The following is a 20,861-nucleotide window of genomic DNA, read 5'->3' as shown; positions in this document are numbered from 1 at the left end:
TCTTTGCAACGCCATGGACTGCAGCACGCCAGGCTTCCCTGTCCATCAGCAACTCCCGGAGTTTACTCAAGCTCTTGTCCATCAAGTCGGTGATGCCATCCAAACATCTCATCCTCTGTCGTCCCCTTCTCCTCCTGCCTTCAATCTTTCCCAGAATCAGGGTCTTTTTCAATGAGTCAGTTCTTCACATCAGGTGGCCGAAGTACTGGAGCTTCAGCTTCAGCATCAGTCCTTCCAGTGAATATTCAGGACTAATTTCCTTTAGGATTGACTGGTTTGATCTCCTTGCAGCCCAAGAGACTCTCAAGAGTCTTCTCCAACACTACATTTCAAAAGCATCAATTCTTTGGCGCTCAGCTTTCTTTATGGTCCAGGCTTTGCTATAAAGCCTGTTATAATACTGTTTGTTTACTATGGAGATTCACCAGGTGAGGAGAAAAAGGAAAATTCATCTGGCTAGGAGACTTCAGTTTTCCTGGCTGGCCCCTTCTCTGTTCTTTCATAGTTTCCATACTTAACTGCCTCTGCCCTATCTATCCCTGCTTCCCAGGTGGCACTAGTGGTAAGGAAAGAAAGTGAAGTGAAAGTGAAGTCCCTCAGTCGTGTTCACTCTTTGCGACCCCATGGACTGTAGCCTATCAGGCTCCTCCGTCCATGGGATTTTCCAGGCAAGAGTGCTGGAGTGGATTGCCATTTCCTTCTCCAGGGGATCTTCCTGACCCAGGAACCCATCCGCAAATGCAGGCCAGTCTTGTCCTGTTACTTTGCCTTCTGTCTGGTATCAAGAGGCACAAAGGTTCCAGGACGAGTGATTCCACTGTCCCCTGGCCCACTCACCCCTAAACTTGCCATGGGCAAAGTGTAGAAAAACAATGTAGAAAAATTTTAAAGGAATGATTTACTGAGACATGAAGAGAAAATAAGTAAAAATGATATACAAATCCATGAAATAGGATATATACAGAAAATGCTTTGGTATTCCATACTTTAATTTTATTGACTAGCAGTTTTAAGAAAACCTACTCAGAACTTACTACCCCCTACCTCAATCCTGGATATTTAGATTTGGAGTAAAGAGTTAGTTCAAGTCCCAAATCTGCCATTTAAATACATGTTGCAGGGGAAATCAGTTGGCCTCAATGTTTCTGCATCAATAGCAGCTAATAATTATTATATGCATGACAGTACATGTATTAATTCATTTGATCTTTCTAAAGGCCTATAGTTCAGTTACTATGCACATTTTTTACAGTTAGAAAAATCAAGGCAGGAGAAATTTAGTTTGCTTAAGTATACAGAATTAATGATACAACCAGGATATGAACCCAAGCAATCTGCCTTTAAAACCTAGCTCTTAATTTATGTTTAGTTCCTATTAAAATTGATATATTTACTTCATGAAGGTCAGTTAGCATAGTATGCGCCAATGGTATGTGTTTAAATTTTCTCTTCTCTGCCCATTCTCTAGCACCTCCTCCCTTGTACCTCAGTCGGTAAAGAATCTGTCTGCAGTGCAGGAGACCTGGGTTCAATCCCTGGGTTGGGAAGATCCCCTAGAGAAGGAAATGGCAACCCACTCCAGTATCCTTGCCTGGAAAATCTCATGGACAGGTGGAGCCTGGTGGGCTGCAGTCCATGGGGTCGCAAAGAGTCGGGCACAACTGAGCGACTAACACTTACACTCATTTTTTAGGTCCTCCTAGAAATCTTTTTTCCTCAGGGCTTCTGACATTTAAAAATTTATTTGAAGTATGAATCAAGGAGTTTATGTATGTGTGTAGCAGATATTTTTTTTCTTAGTCTATTTTCCTAAATAACTTTGTGGTATTGGTGGCAAGTACTTTTTTTTTTTTTTTCATGAAAGATGTTATCACAACAATTTTTGTTTAAGTTAGGATAATTAGCCTGTCTGTTTCAGGAGCATGTTTGTTTTTGAGTTACCCAATAAGTTTCTGTTTCAGGGACACATTTAACTTGTAGATAGTGTTTTTAAAAGTCCTATAAATGTGGGGTACTTGGCATGGCACCAAGATATAAAAATGAATAAGCTAGTCATCTGCAAGCTGACTTGATTTGAGTGGAATTTACTTAGATTATCATCAGCATTGTTTCTCTTCTCTGTTACAGATCAAGATAAAAATATTCATGTTTCTTTTCATTTTTTTTAGCTGTTTTTTCCTTCATTATTTTTTGTCATTTTTTTAAAAAGACTATTTCTCGTCTTTTAGTGAGTTTTACTGTATTGGACTAACTTTTGATCAGCAGTTTGCCAGTTGCCAGAAAACATCTTTGGATAATAGTACTTGAAAGAGAGGAATAATACATTTGGCTTTAAGGAAGAGGATTCTTAATGTGACCTTAAAGAAATATGATTGTTAATGAGAATAGCTTTTGTTCTGTATCAGTAAGAATTACCCATTTGGGGAACTGCAAGCTTGTCAGACCACTTATTAAAGTATTTTCAGAAGATGGGGAAGCATTTCACAGAATTTTATGAAAACTTCTTGAACATGATTCTAAATGTCTCTTAAGTTTTCCTTATCTATATTCTGCAAACACAGAGATTAACATGTTGTTCAATTTCCTCATTTGTTCCCATATACTTTTTACCCAGGCTTCTCTGGTGACTCAAGATGGTAAAGAATCCATGTGCAATGCAGGAGACCTGGGTTCAGTCCCGGGGCTGGGAGGATCCCCTGGAGGAGGGCATGGCAACCCACTCCAGTATTCTTGCCTGGAGAATCCCATGGACAGAAGAGCCTGGTGGGCTACAGTCCATGGGGTTGCATGGACTGTCAGACACAACTGAGCGGCTAAGCACACACAGCAATTTTTACCCATATCCACAAAATGTTCCTGCATTCATGTAGTCAGTATTAAATGTTTCAGTCTAATCATATTGCAAATACTATAGAACTAGCAATAATGAAAACTCTCTTGACTGATAAATTTTTTCTATCTGTATATATATAAAAAGATGTTTACTGGAATATTCTGCTACTTCCTCTTTGCCTATCTAATCCCTGTTTAGTCCCATTTAAGTTCGGTTGGTTGCTCAGACCCTCATTTTGTCTCCTTTTACTGAACTCTGTATTTTATCCCTGAACACTTGATTATGTATCTTCTTATATTGTTCTCCAGTTGTTTCCTGGGAGGAATATTAGGATGCCTGCTCTGTTTATTATACCACTAGTGCATCTGCCATTCTGGTCAAGGAACTAGTCTGTAAATGGCAGGTTAGGAATGGGTTCATCTCAGGACCTGAAACTCTTCAAGCTACATCACTCCTCTTTTAAAATTTTCCCTTTGATAGCTTATCCAACATCGGACTATCTCTTTTTCTTTACTTATAGGTAACATTTTGTGGTCTGCAATATTAAGAATACTGTTACACAGATAGAGCCAAAAAACCCAAATCTTTGCTATTTTCTGAAAATCATAAAATATGTTCAAAAGCTAAATTTGATGCTTGGGAAGTTCAAATAATAGATATGTCAGATTTAAACATTATTCTAAAAACTAAACATTAGTATTTCAATTCCTCAAACTGCTAATATATTAATGTTACTATAGTGGTAATCATTCTGTAACTTATATGTATATTTATCAACACGTTGTGCACCTTAAACTTACACAGTGTTGTGTGTCAAACATATCTAAATAAAGCTGGAAAAAAATAACTTACTATATTTTTATAATAACTTGTAAGATAAACTAATCTTCAAAATAATTCAGGCTTTTAGATATTAAACCAGTATGATTGAATTGGAATAGCAACAGTTGTTAAAACATTTAAACCAGTTTTATTTTAATAAATATCATGGGACTCCATTTTCTCTCCAAAGTAAGAAATGTTCTAAACAAATGTAGGGAACAGAACAATAATATCTGAGATTAAATGATAAAAAGTACATGTGGTTTCTTTGAGCACTTATGACTTAATGTGAATGTGAAATCCTATGGGAAATTATTTGTTTTTCAACTAGGGAACAAAACTTTTTCCGACAATATTAGATTCTAATGAATGTTCACCAAATATTTTAACAGTGATTTTGTTTTCCTTAGACATTTTCTGGAATACAGTTAAAACAAAATTTAACTATATGTGTTTTTTTTTTTTTCTTTTAGGAGTTTCCATTGCTGAAAACTCCTTGGAAATAGAAGGAATGGCCAATTGCCTTCCATTCTATGGAGTGATGGATTTAAAAGAAATCCTTAATGCTATATTAAACAAAAATGCAAAGGAAGTTTATGAATGTAGACCTCGAAAAGTGATAAGTTATTTAGAGGTATGTATTATTAGCTTATGTAGATTGGCTAGATTTTAAGGTACTTAACTCTTTCTTAATAAAATAGTAAATGATTTTGAAATCCTAGAAGGTTTGTTATCTGTTTATGAGAGGAAAAGCTGCTTAAATGTCACCTGGAGGAAACTTTCCCTAACTATACTCTCTTTATCACATTATTCAGTTTAATTTTGTGCAGTAACTTGCTGAAATTTTGTCTTTTAAAAAACTTGTTTATTTTTAATTGGAGGATAATTGCTTTACAATGTTGTGTTGGTTTCTGCCATACATCAACATGAATGAGTCATAGGTATACATATACTCCCTCCCTCATGAGCCTCCCTCCCATTTCCCACCCCATTCCACCCCTCTCGCTTGTCTAGGTTATCTTTTTATCTTTCTGCTTCTCTGCACTAGAATGTCAGTTTCAGAAGAGCAAGGATGTTGCTTTTCTTGTTCTCTGCTGTATTTGTAGAACCTACAACAATGACTAGCACAAAATTGTTGTTTAGTAAATATTTGTTGAGTGAGTGAATAATTAAAGAATATAATCAATTTTCTGTCTTCCTATTTGCCAGTAAAAACCTGTTTTCTGCTTCAGATATATCATAGTAAAATGTATGGCTTTCTCTCCACAGGGAGAAGCAGTACGTCTGTCTAGACAATTGCCCATGTACTTATCAAAAGAGGACATGCAAGATATTATCTACAGAATGAAGCACCAGTTTAGAAATGAAATTACACGGTGTGTTCATGGTCGCCCATTTTTTCATCATTTAACCCATCTTCCAGAAGCCACATAATTATGTTTAAGAAAATTTACTATTGAAGTCAATATGGTCATAAAATAATGAATCAGGTTTAAACTATCTGTGTACTATCATGTGTTAAATGATTGTTTTGTAAATAAGGAATCACTGGCCTGTTTGTATATTGAAAATTTTTTCAAAACTATAAAAAATTAATAAACTAATATAGACTATTAATTCATTTTATTCTCAAGAACCAACCTTCATAATAACTGCTAAGTTGCTGCTAAGTCACTTCAGTCGTGTCCGACTCTGTGCAACCCCATAGACGGCAGCCCACCAGGCTCCCCCGTCCCTGGGATTCTCCAGGCAAGAACACTGGAGTAGGTTGCCATTTCCTTCTCCAGTGCATGAAAGTGAAGTCGCTCAGTTGTATCTGACTCTTAGCGACCCCATGGACTGCAGCCTCCCAGGCTCCTCCATCCATGGGATTTTCCAAGTAAGTACTGCTATTAATAATAATAGCATAATTACTATTGGTTATAAACACTAAATTGAAAAATACTTAACTGTTCTTGGGTGGTTGATTTACTCAGTCCAGTGAGTCAACTGTTATCATCAGATGATTACTTTGGTCATCTGATTCAAAGGGCTGACTCATTGGAAAAGTCCCTGATGCTGGGAAGGATTGAGGGCAGAAGAAGAGGGCATCAGAGGATGAGATGCCTGGATGCTATCACCAACGCAGTGGACATGGACTTGGGCAAACTTCGGGAGATGGTGAGGGACAGGGAGGCCTGGTGTGCTGCAGTCCAAAGAGTCATGACGGGATGACTGAACATCAACAACATGGACTAAATTGTATCCTCCAAATTTTCCAGTTGAAGCCCTGACCCCAAGTGAGATGGCATTTGCAGATGAACCTTTTAAAGAGGCAGTTAGGTTTAGTGAGGGTGGGGCTGGGGCACTCCTGGTGGGATTAGTGCCCTTCTAAGAAGAGATACCACTGAGTTTGCTTATTCTCTGTTATCCTTTCACCAACATCGCAATTCCTATTCCTGCTGCTGGACAGAGAGGAAAAGTGGCCCTCTCTGATCCAGGAGTAGAGCTCTTACCAGAAACCAGTCATGTCAGTACCTTGACCTTAGACTTCTAGCCTCTAGAACTATGAGAAAATGCCTGTGTGCTTTTTAAGCCCAGTCTAGAGTATTTTGCTATGGCAGCCTGAACTAATACACTGGGTTCCATGCTATTCAGGGAAAAATAAAACATTAACCTGGCATATCTGACAGAAGTTATCAATCCTCTGTAAAGGAAAAGAGGGAAAGTAACGGGGTGGGGAAAAAGTAAGGAAATACAATTTAGAGAAAGAAGATAAAACATAACTTCAAAAATCCTGTTATTTACCTCTATTTGGGGGTAACAGACGGGATTTTCCAGGTAAGAGTAAGATGAGAAGTTGCTGTTTCTTATATGGAAATTGTTGGGCTGTGCGATCAAAATTTGTCAGAACATGGTAAGAAACAGATTTTTAACAAAATTTAGATTGGAGTATTTATAGTGCATGTGTTCTTTGAAAACCAGATCCCACAGTTCAGTTCAGTCCCTCAGTCTGGTCCAACTCTGCACACCATGGACTGCAGCACGCCAGGCCTCCCTGTCCATCACCAGCTCCCAGAGTTTAATCAAACTCCTGTTCATTGAGTCGGTGATGCCATCCAACCATCTCATCCTTTGTCGTCCCCTTCTCCTCGTGCCTTTAATTGTTCCCAGCATCAGGGTCTTTTCAAGAGAGTCAGCTCTTCACATCAGGTGGCCAAAGTATTGGAGTTTGAGCTTCAACATCAGTCCTTCAAATGAATATTCAGGACTGATTTCCTTTAGGATGGACTGGTTGGATCTCCTTGCAGTTCAAGGGACTCTCAAGAGTCTTTTCCAGCACCACAGTTCAAAAGCATCAATTCTTTGGCACTCAGCTTTCTTTATAGTCCAACTCTCACATCCATACGTCACTACTGGAAGAACCATAGCCTTGACTAGACGGACCTTTGTTGACAAAGTAATGTCTCTGCTTTTTAATATGCTGTCTAGGTTGGTCATAACTTTCCTTCCAAGGAGTAAGCATCTTTTAATTTCATGGCTGCAATCACCATCTACACTGATTTTGGAGCCCAGAAAAATAAAGTCAGCCACTGTTTCCCCATCTATTTCCCATGAAGTGATGGGACCAGATGCCATGATCTTAGTTTTCTGAATGTTGGGCTTTAAGCCAACTTTCTCACCCTCACTTTCATCAAGAGGCTCTTTAGTTCTTCTTTACTTTCTGCCCTAAGGCTGGTGTCATCTGCATCTCTGAGGTTACTGATATTTCTCCCAGCAATCTTGATTCCAGCTTGTGCTTCCTCCAGCCCAGAGTTTCTCATGATGTACTCTGCATATAAATTAAATAAGCAGGGTGACAATATACAGCCTTGATGTACTCCTTTTCCTATTTGGAACCAGTCTGTTGTTCCATGTCCAGTTCTAACTTGCTTCCTGACCTGCATCCAGATTTCTCAAGAGGCAGGTCAGGTGGTCTGGTATTCCCATCTCTTGAAGAATTTTCCACAGTTTGTTGTGATCCACACATTCAAAGGCTTTGGCGTAGTCAATAAAGCAGAAATAGATGTTTTTCTGGAGCTCTCTTGCTTTTTTGATCCAGTGGACGTTGGCAATTTGATCTCTGGTTCCTCTGCCTTTTCTAAATCCAGCTTGAACATCTGGAAGTTCACGGTTCACTTATTGCTGAAGCCTGGCTTGGAGAATTTTGAGCATTACTTTACTAGTGTGTGAGATGAGTGCAATTGTGCGGTAGTTTGAGCATTCTTTGGCATTGCCTTTCTTTGGGATTGGAATGAAAACTGACCTTTTCCAGTCCTGTGGCCACTGCTGAGTTTTCCAAATTTGCTGGCATATTGAGTGAAGCACTTTCACAGCATCATCTTTCAGGATTTGAAACAGCTCAACTGGAATTCCATCACCTCCACTAGCTTTGTTTGTAGTGATGCTTCCTAAGGCCCACTTGACTTCGCATTCCAGGATGTCTGGCTCTAGGTGAGTGATCACACCATCGTGATTATCTGGGTCATGAACATCTTTTTGTACAGTTCTTCAGTATTCTTGCCACCTCTTGTTAATATCTTCTGCTTCTGTTAGGTCCATACCATTTCTGCCCTTTATTGAGCCCATCTTTGCATGAGATGTTCCCTTGATATCTCTGATTTTCTTGAAGAGATCTCTAGTCTTTCCCATTCTATTGTTTTCCTCTATTTCTTTGCATTGATCACTGAAGAAGGCTTTCATGTCTTCCTGCTACTCTTTGGAACTCTGCATTCAAATGGGTATATCTTTCCTTTTTGCTTCTCTTCACGGCTATTTGTAAGGCCTCGTCAGATAGCCATTTTGCTTTTTTGCATTTCTTTTTGTTGGGGATGGTCTTTATCCTTGTCTCCTGTACAATGTCACAAACCTTCGTCCATAGTTAATCAGGCAGTCTGTCAGATCTAATCCCTTGAATCTATTTCTGACTTCCACTGTATAATCGTAAGGGATTTGATTTAGGTCACACCTGAATGGTCTAGTGGTTTTGCCTACTTTCTTCAATTTAAGTCTGAATTTGGCAATAAGGACTTCATGATCTGAGCCACAGTCAGCTCCCACTCTTGTTTTTGCTGACTGTATAGAGCTTCTCCATCTTGGGCTGCAAAGAATATAATTAATCTGATTTTGGTATTGACCATCTGGTGGTGTCCATGTGTAGAGCCTTCTCTTGTGTTGTTGGAAGAGGGTGTTTGCTATGACCAGTGTGTTCTCTTGGCAAAACTGTTAGCCTTTGCCTTGCTTCATTCTGTATTCCAAGGACAAATTTGCCTGTTATACCCAGTGTTTTCTTGACTTCCTACTTTTGCATTCCAGTCCCCTATATGAAAAGGACATCTTTTTGGGGTGTTAGTTCTAGTAGGTCTTGTAGGTTTTCATAGAACCATTCAACTTCAGCTTCTTCAGCATTACTGATCAGGACACAGACTTGGATTACCGTGATACTCAATGGTTTGCCTTGGACATGAACAGAGATAACTTTGAATTAGGAATACAGAAATATTAGCTGAAATCATACTGCTTGTGTAGACAAGAAAGACAAATGACTCTCCATTCTTCCAGTAATCTATAATCACCACAAACTAGCCAAATGTGAGACCTCTCTCTAATTCTATTATGGCCTCATCCCAGAGAATCTAAACCGAAGATCCTCAAAAGGCAATGAAGACCTCAATAACGGTCAAGTGAACTTAGTCTCTATCTGTTACCGTAGAGCCTATATCTCATTTGTCTGGACCAAATGCACTGTATGAATTCTCAAGCAGCCTGCTTTTAACTTGGCTAAAGTATTCTCTGAATCTTAATGTGTGCCTCCCTGCTTAAAAACTTTATTAGCTTACCACATCCTTGGGATAAAATCTACCAAATCCTTAGAGGCCTGCTGCTGCTGCTGCTAAGTCGCGTCAGTCGTGTCCGACTCTATGCCACCCCATAGAGGGCAGCCCACCAGGCTCCCCCGTCCCTGGGATTCTCCAGGCAAGAACACTGGAGTGGGTTGCCATTTCCTTCTCCAATGCATGAGAGGGAAAAGTGAAAGTGAAGTCGCTCAGTCGTGTCCGACTCTTAGCGACCCCAGGGACTGTAGCCCACCAGGCTCCTCCATCCATGGGATTTTCCAGGCAAGAGTACTGGAGTGGGGTGCCATTGCCTTCTCTGCCTTAGAGACCTAGGAGATCCTTTAGGATGAAGGTACGGCCTATCATTCTTATCCAATCACCATTTCTCAAGAACCAGCAATGTAGGATTTCTTGCAGTAAGCAATGCATTGGCACACTATTCCTCCTGCTTGAAATACATTTATTTTTCTCCTCCTGGATAATTCCTTAACTGCTTGCTAGTTTCTTCCACAGGTTTCTCCAAGGGAGTAAGTGCCCCTCTACGCTTCCATAGTACATGCTGTGTATGTTCTCAGTCATGTCTGACTCCTTGTGAGCCCATGGACTGTAGCCCACCAGGCTTCTCTGTCCATGAGATTCTCCAGGCAAGAATATTGGAGTAGAATGCCATTTCCTACTCCAGAGAATCTTCCTGACCCAGGGATCGAACACCCATCTCTTAAGTCTCCTGCACTGGCAGGTGGATTCTTTACCACTGCACCACCTGGGTAGTACATGCTACATAACCCCATAACAATGATATTACACTGCAGTAATATTTCTCATCTGGAGGGCAAGGAGTGTCTTTTGTCTGTAATGTGTTCAGCACTGAGTGTGACAGTAATGTCACTGAATAAACAGAGACAAATACATAACAAAAGGAGAAATGGGGGAGTTAAAGTAATTGAGTCCAATTTCAGTAGGGTGGAAGAAATCTACTCCCCACTCCTCCACTGATTAGTTTAAAAGATTTTATGGAAAAAATTGACCTCTTCAGAAGCAGTTAAATATGGTCAATTGTAATACTGGCCATATTAACTGAAAACTAACTGAAATCCCCTGTCCTGCTAATGAATATTCATGACAAATAAGGGGGGAAATTAGCATGTTAGAAATAATTGTGTACTTCGGAGTCAAGTTCAGCATCTTCATTGCAGAGATGAAAAAGTATGGGCTAAAAGAAATGGACCTGAGATTGTTAGAACTTTGATATAGGATATGGCTGTGGCTCTCCTAATGTGGCTCAAAGTTGATAACCACTGAAACAGAACTTTTAAAACTAGTAAAAGGAATTTTACATTAATTTACAGTGGCTTAAGGAGGAGTAAAAAGTGTGATTAAAAATACAAGCAAGCAGAGAAAACAATTTCAAGGCAGAGGTGGACAGAGCTCAGTACTGTGTTGTTAGTATTACAAGAAACAATGAAGATTTTGATGATTAAAAATGTTAAAGGTGATATCACCCAAAAGATGGAGAATAAATTAACAGGTCACTCTTAATTATTCATGTCCATGAAGAGAAGTAATTGATATCTTGAGTCACCTTTTATTCGGTTTTGCAGTAAAATATATGATTTTTCCTCTCAGTATTTAAACTCTTCTTTTTTTGTTTATGCTAAAGTACTAGAACAGTTGTGGCCACTCAGGCAACTCAGAGTTAATTACTCCAAATTGGTTGGATTATCACCATCACAAAGATTCTTTTTAGCAACTATGAATCCATAAACACTGGTTTGCCAAAATTAATCTAGAATTAATTTCAAGAATATGTCTAGTTCATCTACATACCTTAATATCATTACTGGTATTTTTGAATCTCAGCAACTTCGGTTTTTATACTAGTGAGTCAAACTCCATCTCCAACTTCAATAAATAGATCATATTTACATTCTTAGCTAAGAAATACAGGCTGCAGTGGGATAGATGGCAATTCCTGCAACCTGAAGCCATTAAATCTGGCTAAGACCACTGAATTCAGGTCTAACATTTTCTAGTAGGTTTAAAATTTGAAACCTTATAGACATTAATGGATCACACATGGCTACCCACAAGGAGAAAGATCTATCCAAAGCGGCCTTCAGGCTTCATCTCTGCGTGACCCTAGTGCTAAAGCCCAGACTGGGATTCCAAGCAAAACCCTTGGGCCTTAGGAGCCTCTTGGGAGACTTACACCTTAGGAGTACTCCCTCTTCCTTGCCAAGCTGTAACCTACTGATAAAAACGGGCAGTTGGGGGTGAGGCTTTCCTTTCCTTCCTGATCTCCTCGCCTCTCCCTTAATCTCCAGCTTCCCAAACTGCAGCGGCCGTCACCTCCATCCTGGGAGCAGGGCTTCGCCGTGGCCACCGCCCGCTGCAGCCATTCTGTCCCGAGGTTGGCAGCTGCGCGGGGTGCAGCTTCCTGTGGGGAACGGGGAGGGCGCGCGTGGGGGCGGGGCTTCCACGCCCTCTCCAGGAGCTGGGAGGCGGGGCCTCAACAGAACACCCCTCCCACAGCCATCCTGCCCGCTGGATTTCACAAACCGCCTCTCAGTTAATCTAGCACTCCTTAGAGAGGCGACAAAGGCTGTTTTGTAATTACTTCTTTCCCCAAATACTTTGTTGTTTAGTCACTATGTCGTGTCCATCTCTTTGCGACCCCATGCACTGTAGCTCACCAGGCTCTTCTGACCATGAACTCCAGGCAAGAATAATGGAGTAGGTAGCCGTTCCCTTCTCCAGGGTATCTTCCCAACCCAGGGATTGAACCCAGGTGCCCTGCATTCTAGGTGGATTGTATGCCATCTGAGCCACCAGGGGAGCGCCTCTCAAATACTTACCTTGACCTTAATGAGTAGGACCTGTTTCTCACGTCAAAACAGTATGAAAATGGTAAAGAACATGAGCTCTGGGATTGGAATCTCAATTCTACCTACAATCCTAAATCTGAAGAGAAGATTAATGAGATCATATAAAGTAAGTACATAATGTATATAGCAAATTGGTGGTAAGCACTTGTCCTAACTACTAACTTAATCCAATATAAAGTACTGGAAGGAAAATGCAAAATGAATTTATTCTTTTAAGAAGCCGTTGCAGGACCTCTTCGGCTTTCCAAGTGCCCCAGTGGTGAAGATTCCCACTGCCAATGCAGGAAGCGCAAGAGATGCAAATTCAATCCCTATGTAGGGAAGATGCCTTGGAGAAGGAAATGGCAACCCACTCCAGAATTCGTGCCTGAAAAATTCCATGGACAGAGGAGCCTAGTGGGCTACAGTCCATGGGGTCTCAAAGAGTCAGACACAACAGCAATTGAGCATGTAGGGCCTTTTACAATATACTGTAAGCTGGAAAATGATTCCAAAATTTAGCTTAGGTCTGGTACAAATGTATGATGCAAATTTTGTCATCATATATATCTCTATGAACTTCTCTTTCCTCAATTATCCATAAATTAAAAAGAATTACTCCCAGAAATGTGTCCCAGAGAGGGCCCCCAAATTTTTAAAGGGTAATGGGAAAGACTCCAGTATTTGAGTTGTTGGAAACAAGACAGTGCTGGGAAAAAAGTCCCAGGTACAGGTAGAATTTCAGGTATCACAATTTGTACCTCCCAACACAAACATCTTAATTTTAAAATTAATGAAATTTGAAAATTTCTGTAATTTTCTTTGAAAATTATAGGTGGTATATATGGAGACACTGTATACAGTATAACATTTTACATAACAAATAAAATCACTGAAAATCATAAATATAACCCCATGAACAGTATGAAAAGGCAAAAAGATAGAACGCTGAAAGATGAACTCCCCAGGTCGGTAGGTGGCCAATATGCTACTGAAGATCAGTGGAGAAATAACTCCAGAAAGAATGAAGAGATGGAGCCAAAGCAAAAACAACACCCAGTTGTCGATGTGACTGGTGACAGAAGCAAGGTCTGATGCTGTAAAGAGCAATATTGCAGAGGAACCTGGGTGTTAAGTCCATAAATCAAGGCAAATTGGAAGTGGTCAAACAGGAGATGGAAAGACTGAACCTTGACATCTTTAGGAATCAGCAAACTAAAATGGACTGGATGGGTTAATTTAACTAGATGACCATTTTATCTACCACTGTGGGCAAGAATCTCTTAGAAGAAATGGAGTAGCCATCATAGGCAACAAGAGAGTCTGAAATGCAGTACTTGGGTGCAATCTCAAAAACGACAGAATGATCTCTGTTCATTTACAGGGCAAACCATTCAGTATCACGGTAATCCAAGTCTATGCCTCGACCAGTAATGCTGAAAAAGCTGAAGTTGAATGGTTCTTTGAAGACCTACAAGACCTTCTAGAATGAACACCCCAAAAAGATATCCTTTTCATTATAGGGGTCTGGAATGCAAAAGTAGGAAGTCAAGAAACACTGGGACTAACAGGTAAATTTGGCCTTGGAGTACAGAATGAAGCAGGGCAAAGGCTAATAGAGTTTTGCCAAGAGAACACACTGGTCATACCAAACACCCTCTTCCAACAACACAAGAGAAGACTCTATACATGGACATGGACATCCCCAGATGGTCAATACCAAAATCAGATTGGTTATATTCTTTGCAGCCAAAGATGGAGAAGCTCTATACAGTCAGCAAAAACAAGAGCAGGAGCTGACTGTGGCTCAGATCATGAAGTCCTTATTGCCAAATTCAGACTTAAATTGAAGAAAGTAGGCAAAACCACTAGACCATTCAGGTGTGACCTAAATCAAATCCATTACGATTATGGATCAACTTCTACTTCGATTACAGTAGAAGTCAGAAATAGATTCAAAGGATTAGATCTGATAGAGTGCTTGATGAACTATGGATGGAGGTCGTGACATTGTACAGGAGACAGGGATAAATACCATCCCCAAGCAAAAGAAATGCAAAAAAGCAAAATGGCTGTCTGAGGAGGCCTTACAAATAGCTGTGAAAAGAAGAGAAGTGAAAAGCAAAGGAGAAAAGGAAAGATATACCCACTTGAATGCAGAGTTCCAAAGAATAGAAAGGAGAGAAAAGAAAGCCTTCCTCAGTGATCAATACAAAGAAATAGAGGAAAACAAGAGAATGGGAAAGACTAAAGATCTCTTCAAGAAAATTAGAGATATCAAGGGAACATTTCACACAAAGATGGGCTCAATAAAGGGCAGAAATGGTATGGACCTAACAGAAGCAGAAGATATTAAGAAAAGGTGGCAAGAATACACAGAAGAACTATACAAAAAGATCTTCACGACCCAGATAATCACAATGGTATGATCACTCACCTAGAGCCAGACATCCTGGAATGCGAAGTCAAGTGGGCCTTAGGAAGCATCACTATGAACAAAGCTAGTGAGGGTGACAGAATTTCAGCTGAGCTGTTTCAAATCCTAAAAGATGATGCTGTGAAAGTGTTGCACTCAATATGCCAGCAAATTTGGAAAACTCAGCAGTGGCCACAGGACTGGAAAGGGTCAGTTTTCATTCCAATCCCAAAGAAAGGCAATGCCAAATAATGTTCAAACTACCATAAAATTGCACTCATCTCACACGCTAGTAAAGTAATGCTCAAAATTCTCCAAGCCAAGCTTCAACAGTATATGAACCATGAACTTCCAGATGTTCAAGCTGGATTTAGAAAAGGCAGAGGAACCAGAGATCAAATTGCCAACATCGACTGGATCATCAAAAAAAAGCAAGAGAGTTCCAGAAAAGCATCTATTTCTGCTTTATTGACTATGCCAAAGCCTTTGACTGTGTGGATCACAACAAACTGTGGGAAATTCTTCAAGAGATGGGAATACCAGACCACCTGACCTGCCTCTTGAGAAACCTGTATGCAGTTCAGGAAGCAGGTTAGAACTGGACATGGAACAATAGACTTGTTCCAAATAGGAAAAGGAGTATGTCAAGGCTATATATTGTCACCCTGCTTATTTAATTTATATGCGGAATACCTCATGAGTAACACTGGGCTGGAGGAAGCACAAGCTGGAATCAAGATTGCTGGGAGAAATATCAATAACCTCAGATATGCAGATGCCACCACCCTTATGGCAGAAAGTGAAGAAAGAGCCTCTTGATGAACGTGAAAGAGGTGAGTGAGGAAGTTGGCTTAAAGCTCACCATTCAGAAAATGAAGATCATGCCATCCAGTCCCATCACTTTAGGGGAAATAGATGGGGAAATAGTGGAAACAGTGGCTGACTTTATTTTTCTGGGCTCCAAAATCAGTGCAGATGGTGATTGCAGCCATGAAATTAAAAGATGCTTACTCCTTGGAAGGAAAGTTATGACCAACCTAGACAGCATATTAAAAAGCGGAGACATTACTTTGCCAACAAAGGTCCATCTAGTCAAGGCTATGGTTCTTCCAGTAGTCACATATGGATGTGAGAGTTGGACTATAAAGAAAGCTGAGTGCCAGAGAATTGATGCTTTTGAACTGTGGTGTTGGGGAAGAGTCTTGAGAGTCCCTTGAACTGCAAGGAGATCCAACCAGTCCATCCTGATGGAGATCAGTCTTGGGTGTTCATTGGAAGGACTGATGTTGTAGCTGAAACATCAATACTTTGGCCACCTGATGCGAAGAGCTGATTCATTGGAAAAGATCCTCATTCTGGAAAAGATTGAAGGCAGGAGGAAAAAGGGGATGACAGAGTATGAGATGGTTGGATGGCATCACCGACTCAATGGACATGGGTTTGAGTAAACTCTGGGAGTCGGTGATGGACAAGGAGCCCTGGTGTGCTGTGGTCCCTCAGGTGGCAAAGTGTCGGATACGACTGAGCAACTGAACTGAACTATTCAAAGTGTTGAGTATCTTTTTTAAAAATTGGTATATCTGGTGCTTAAATTTTAAGCTAGACTTGTATCTGATGCCATTTGGAAAAAAACTAAAGTGTTCGCTATTCCTAAAATAGTTTTATCTATAAAGAACTTAAGTATAATTTTCTAGATAATATCTGCATCCAGATACTTAACAGATAAAGTAAAGACTGGCAAATTTCAAATTACCTTGAACTTATTTGAATGTTGAACTTACTGGATTTTTATGAAGTTTCTCATAGGCATTTTAATTATTTTGCAATTTAGATCATAGAAATGAATGATGAATTAAGAAGAAACTGGCAAGAAATGGACTTGAATGGACGTAACATATTTTGGGAAGGAAATGGTATGTTTTCAAAGTTAATTTTATTTATTTTAAAAGGACAGTTTTTTCCTAAATGTGCTTTCATTTTATCTAAGACAAGACAATGATGTTAACCTGCCTAAAAACATATTTTAAATATTTTGCTAATAATAATAGTGAAATTTTTTCCATCTTAATAACTAAATGTATATAACATATTTACTACCTATTTCCAAGTTTTTTGCACTCTTTTTTGTCTTTTGTTCTTAGCTTCCCTAGTCATATAAAAAAAACTCCTAAATCAAACTTTTCCCTCCATACATAGTGATGATCCTTGATGTCCCAGATAAAAACAAGATTAAAGCACAAACCTCCACACATGAGGTTTCCAACTTTTCAAAGGTTCTATAGGAGAAATCAAGTTTTAACTACTTTTCCCATTTAAAACTCAAATAAAATATACCATCCTTCTCTGCCCCCAGAGTTGAAGACGAATACTTCAATTTTCTAGGTTTCTTCAATTGACAAGTTTGAGGATACTCTGTGTATTCTAGTAGGTCAGTTGTCGGTATCTGTGGGTTGTACATCTCCACATTCAACTGACCATGCATCAAAAATATTCAGGAGCAAAACTTGAATTTACCATATACCAACAATTTACCATACACCAGGTCCCCTGGTGGTTCAGATGGTAAAAAAATCTGCCTGCAATACAGGAGATGTAGGGGACATGAGTTCAGTTCCTGGGTTGGGAAGATCCCCTGGAGAAGGGAATGGCTACCCACTCCAGTATTCTTGCCTGGGGAATTCCATGGACAGATGAACCTGGTGGGCTTCAGTCTGTGGGGTCGCAAAGAGTTGGACATTACTGAGCAACTATTTACATAGTATTAACATTATATTTACAACTATGTACAAAGTATTTGCCTGGTAGTATATTTTGTAAGTAATCTAGAGATGAGTTAAAATATACAGAAAAGTCTGTTTAGGCTATATGCAAATACCATGCCATTTTATATGAAAGACTTGAGCATCTTCTTAGATTTTGGGATCTGTGTGGAATTTTGGAACCAATCTTTCATGGATACCAAGTGATAGCTATATATGAGTATAGCTTAAGTCAGCACTTCTCAAATTTTAATGTGCATATGAATCTCCTAGGCATCTTGTTAAAATACATGTCTGATTTAGTAGGTCTGGAATAGGGTCTAATATTCTGCACTTCTGACAGGTGCTGCTGGTTCAGGAACTATATTTGAGTTAACAAGAGTGCACATAATTTTTGGCCAAATGCTAGATTCTTGAAATAGACTGCACTATGCTGAAAGTCAGTCAGAATTATGAATGTGTTTATGGCTCTCCACTTTTGTTAGGAAGTCAAATTTAGGTTTTCTTCTGTGACATCACTCTTTATAAAGAAGTAGGATATATATACAAGTTGACCTTTGGTATCCGTGCAGGTTGGGGTCTGAGTGGAATATCAGAATCCATGAATGCTCAGGTCCATAGTGGGCCCTCTGTTTCCTCAGACGTGGAACCTGCTAATACTAACATCTGGCTGTATGCTTATTGAAGAAAAGTCACAAATAAGTGTATCTGCATAATTCAAACTTGTGTTGTTCAAGGGTCAACTGTATTCTCAAAATATTACTGAGGTGGGTGGGTGTGTGTTAGTCACTCAGTCGTGTCCAATTCTTTGTGAACCCATGGACTGTAACCAGGCTCCTCTGTCCGTGGAATTTTCTAGGGAAGAATACTGGAGTGGGTTGCCATTCCCTTCTCTAGGGGATCTTCCTGACCCAGGGATTGACCCTGGGTCTCTTGCATTGCATGTAGATTCTTTATTGTCTGAGCCACCAAGGAAGCACTACTGAGGTAACTGACTCCAAAATAACCACAATCAGCTTTCCCTTCTTATACACACACACACCATCTCCTCATTAAGAGGTGGAATCTACTTCTCCATTCCCTTGAATCTGCACTAGTTTTTGATTCCTTTTACCATTAGTTAGATTATAACAGCAGTGAGGCTATATGCCTCCCAAAGCGAAGTCAGATGCCTTGCCGCTTTCCTTGTAGCTCTCTTGAAACTTCTGGGGAAGTCAGTCACCTCCTAAGAAGTCAGCCTACCTTGAGTCTGCCATTATGTGAAAAAGTACAAGCCTGCCAGGTGAAGAGGCCATGTTGAAAATGAGATGCTTGACTAATTGATTCCCAATTGTTCAGTCATCCTACCTCAGGTGCTGGATGTTGAGTGGAGACTCCTTTCATTGATTATGATCTCAGCTTCCATCTGATTATTTGAGGTTCCCAAGGGAGGACTGCCCAGCTGAGCTCATCAGCTGCCCAAACCTTGAAAGATAAACTGTTAAACCACTAAGTTTTGAGGCGGTGCAAGTGGTAAAGAAACCACCTGCCAATGCAGGAGACAAGACGCAGGAGACGAGACACAAGAGATGTGGGTTTGATCCCAGTGTTGGGAAGATCCCCTGGAGGAGGAAATGGCAACCTACTCCACTATTCTTACCTGGAGAATTCCATGGACAGACAAGCCTGGTAGGCTACAGTCCATGGGGTTGCAAAAGAATTGGACACAACTAAACATGCACACATAATGCATGCAGAAATAGATAAACAGAACGTTTACCTTATGCCAGCTTGATGAGTTTCATAACTGAGATGTCATGTTGATCTTACAGAAAATGAGAGGTTGCAAATGCATCTGAAATTTTCATGTAAATAATACTGTAGGCTAGGTTTTTTTTTTTTTAATAAACTTACTCATGTAATATCTAGGTCTTATTTTCATTAAAATGTTCTAGTATTAAATAACATATTTGAGTCATATTTTATGATCATGCCTTCAAGATTGGGGATACTATTAATTTGGAAATCTGATTTTCAGCTCTTCCACATAATCACTAGAATTTTCCATTCTTGCCAGTAAATGCTGTCACCTATCCATGGGATCAAACTGAGTGAGAAATAGATTAATATTCTTTATTAAATGTTAACTTTTGTTTTTGATTCATGCCATGATTTGTCTAGATATTGCTCTTTACATTAGTTTCTTAAGGGGGCTTTATTGTTTCATAAAGAATGATTTTACAGATATTTAAAAACAGGAGGAGAAGGGGATGACAGAGGATGAGATGGTTGGATGGCATCACCGACTCAATGGACATGAGTTTAAGTAAGCTTTGGGAGTTGGTGATGGACAGGGAAGCCTGGCGTGCTGCAGTCCGTGGGGTCGAAAAGAGTTGGGCATAACTGAGAGACTGAACTGAACTGAACTGAAAGATTAATAGACATATGTGAAAGAGATTTATATATATTCAGGAATAGCTACAGCCAGTAAAGAACTATAGGAAAAGCAGTTGAATATATCAAAAACTCATCAAGAAAAAAGAAAAAAAATCTTAAAATGAATTTTTTTCTTTTTCTTTCTTTCTTTTTCTTTTTTCTTTTCTTTCTTTTTTTTTTTTTTTTTGACAAGAAACACAAAGAAGAAAACTCCACAGCACCTCAAAAGGCTAATGTGGAGGTAGAAATATGTAGAGGGAATAAACCGTGTGATTGATAAGAAATAAAGAAAAAAGATTTAAGTGAATTTTTTTTAACAAGGAAAACAAAGACCAAAACTCCACAGCACTGCAAAAGGCTAATGTGAAGGTGGAAATATGTTGGGGAATAAACAGTGTGATTTATAAAAAGAAAGAATCTTAAAAATGAACGTTTTTATTTTTATAACAAGAAAAACAAAGAGGAAAACTCCACAGCACTGCTAAAGGCTAATGTGAAGGTGGAGATATGTTGCGGGAATAAACAGTGTGATTTATAAGAGACAAAAAATTAAAAAGAAAAAAATTTTTTAAGACTCTCAAGGTCATAGTTCGTGGTTGAGGAGTCTACTCCTGTGAAGGGGGTTGCGTTAGTGTCCTATGATGTTTTCCTGGTTGGGGGAGCTCGTGCCTGTGTTCTGGTTGATGGAGCTGGTTCTCCTCTCTCTGAAGGGCAGTGTAGTGTCCAGTAGTAGGTTTTGGAGTGTCTTTAGGTTCGGTATGCCTTTGGGCAGTGTTCTGGCTTTGGCAGTGTTAGGCGCGTCTATTTCCGCAGCCCCTTCAAAGTGACCCTCTCAGCCTATCTGCAGTGCTGCCAGCCCCCGACTTGTCCCTGGGATCATTGACGGTGCTTCTGTTC

The 20,861-nt window shown here is 39.7% G+C and overlaps 1 protein-coding gene and 1 long non-coding RNA gene across 7 annotated transcripts in view; both read left to right on the top strand.

The window, feature by feature from the left end:
• Positions 1-5,276, top strand: part of PMS1 (PMS1 homolog 1, mismatch repair system component) — a 118,068-nt gene extending 112,792 nt beyond the window's left edge. For 5 of the 6 annotated variants that reach the window (XM_044932534.1, XM_044932542.1, XM_025273423.2 and 2 more), the window contains 2 exons: positions 4,129-4,289; positions 4,925-5,276. In XM_044932534.1, coding sequence (XP_044788469.1) covers positions 4,129-4,289; positions 4,925-5,089 — 326 coding nt within the window. In that variant the 3' untranslated portion in view covers positions 5,090-5,276. Of the gene's footprint in view, positions 1-4,128; positions 4,290-4,924 lie in introns of those variants that run through there. The other variant, XM_025273436.2, reaches the window with a different exon arrangement.
• Positions 5,277-11,438: 6,162 nt separating this feature from the next.
• LOC123330600 lies at positions 11,439-19,794 on the top strand. The gene is made up of 3 exons (XR_006546621.2): positions 11,439-12,501; positions 16,622-16,703; positions 18,888-19,794. It is a non-coding gene; the product is annotated as an uncharacterized LOC123330600 (long non-coding RNA).
• The last annotated feature ends 1,067 nt before the right edge of the window (positions 19,795-20,861 follow it).

This window comes from Bubalus bubalis, chromosome 2, assembly GCF_019923935.1.
Source record: "Bubalus bubalis isolate 160015118507 breed Murrah chromosome 2, NDDB_SH_1, whole genome shotgun sequence".
Lineage (NCBI taxonomy): Eukaryota > Metazoa > Chordata > Mammalia > Artiodactyla > Bovidae > Bubalus > Bubalus bubalis.
This window is presented reverse-complemented; position numbering and strand designations above follow the sequence as displayed.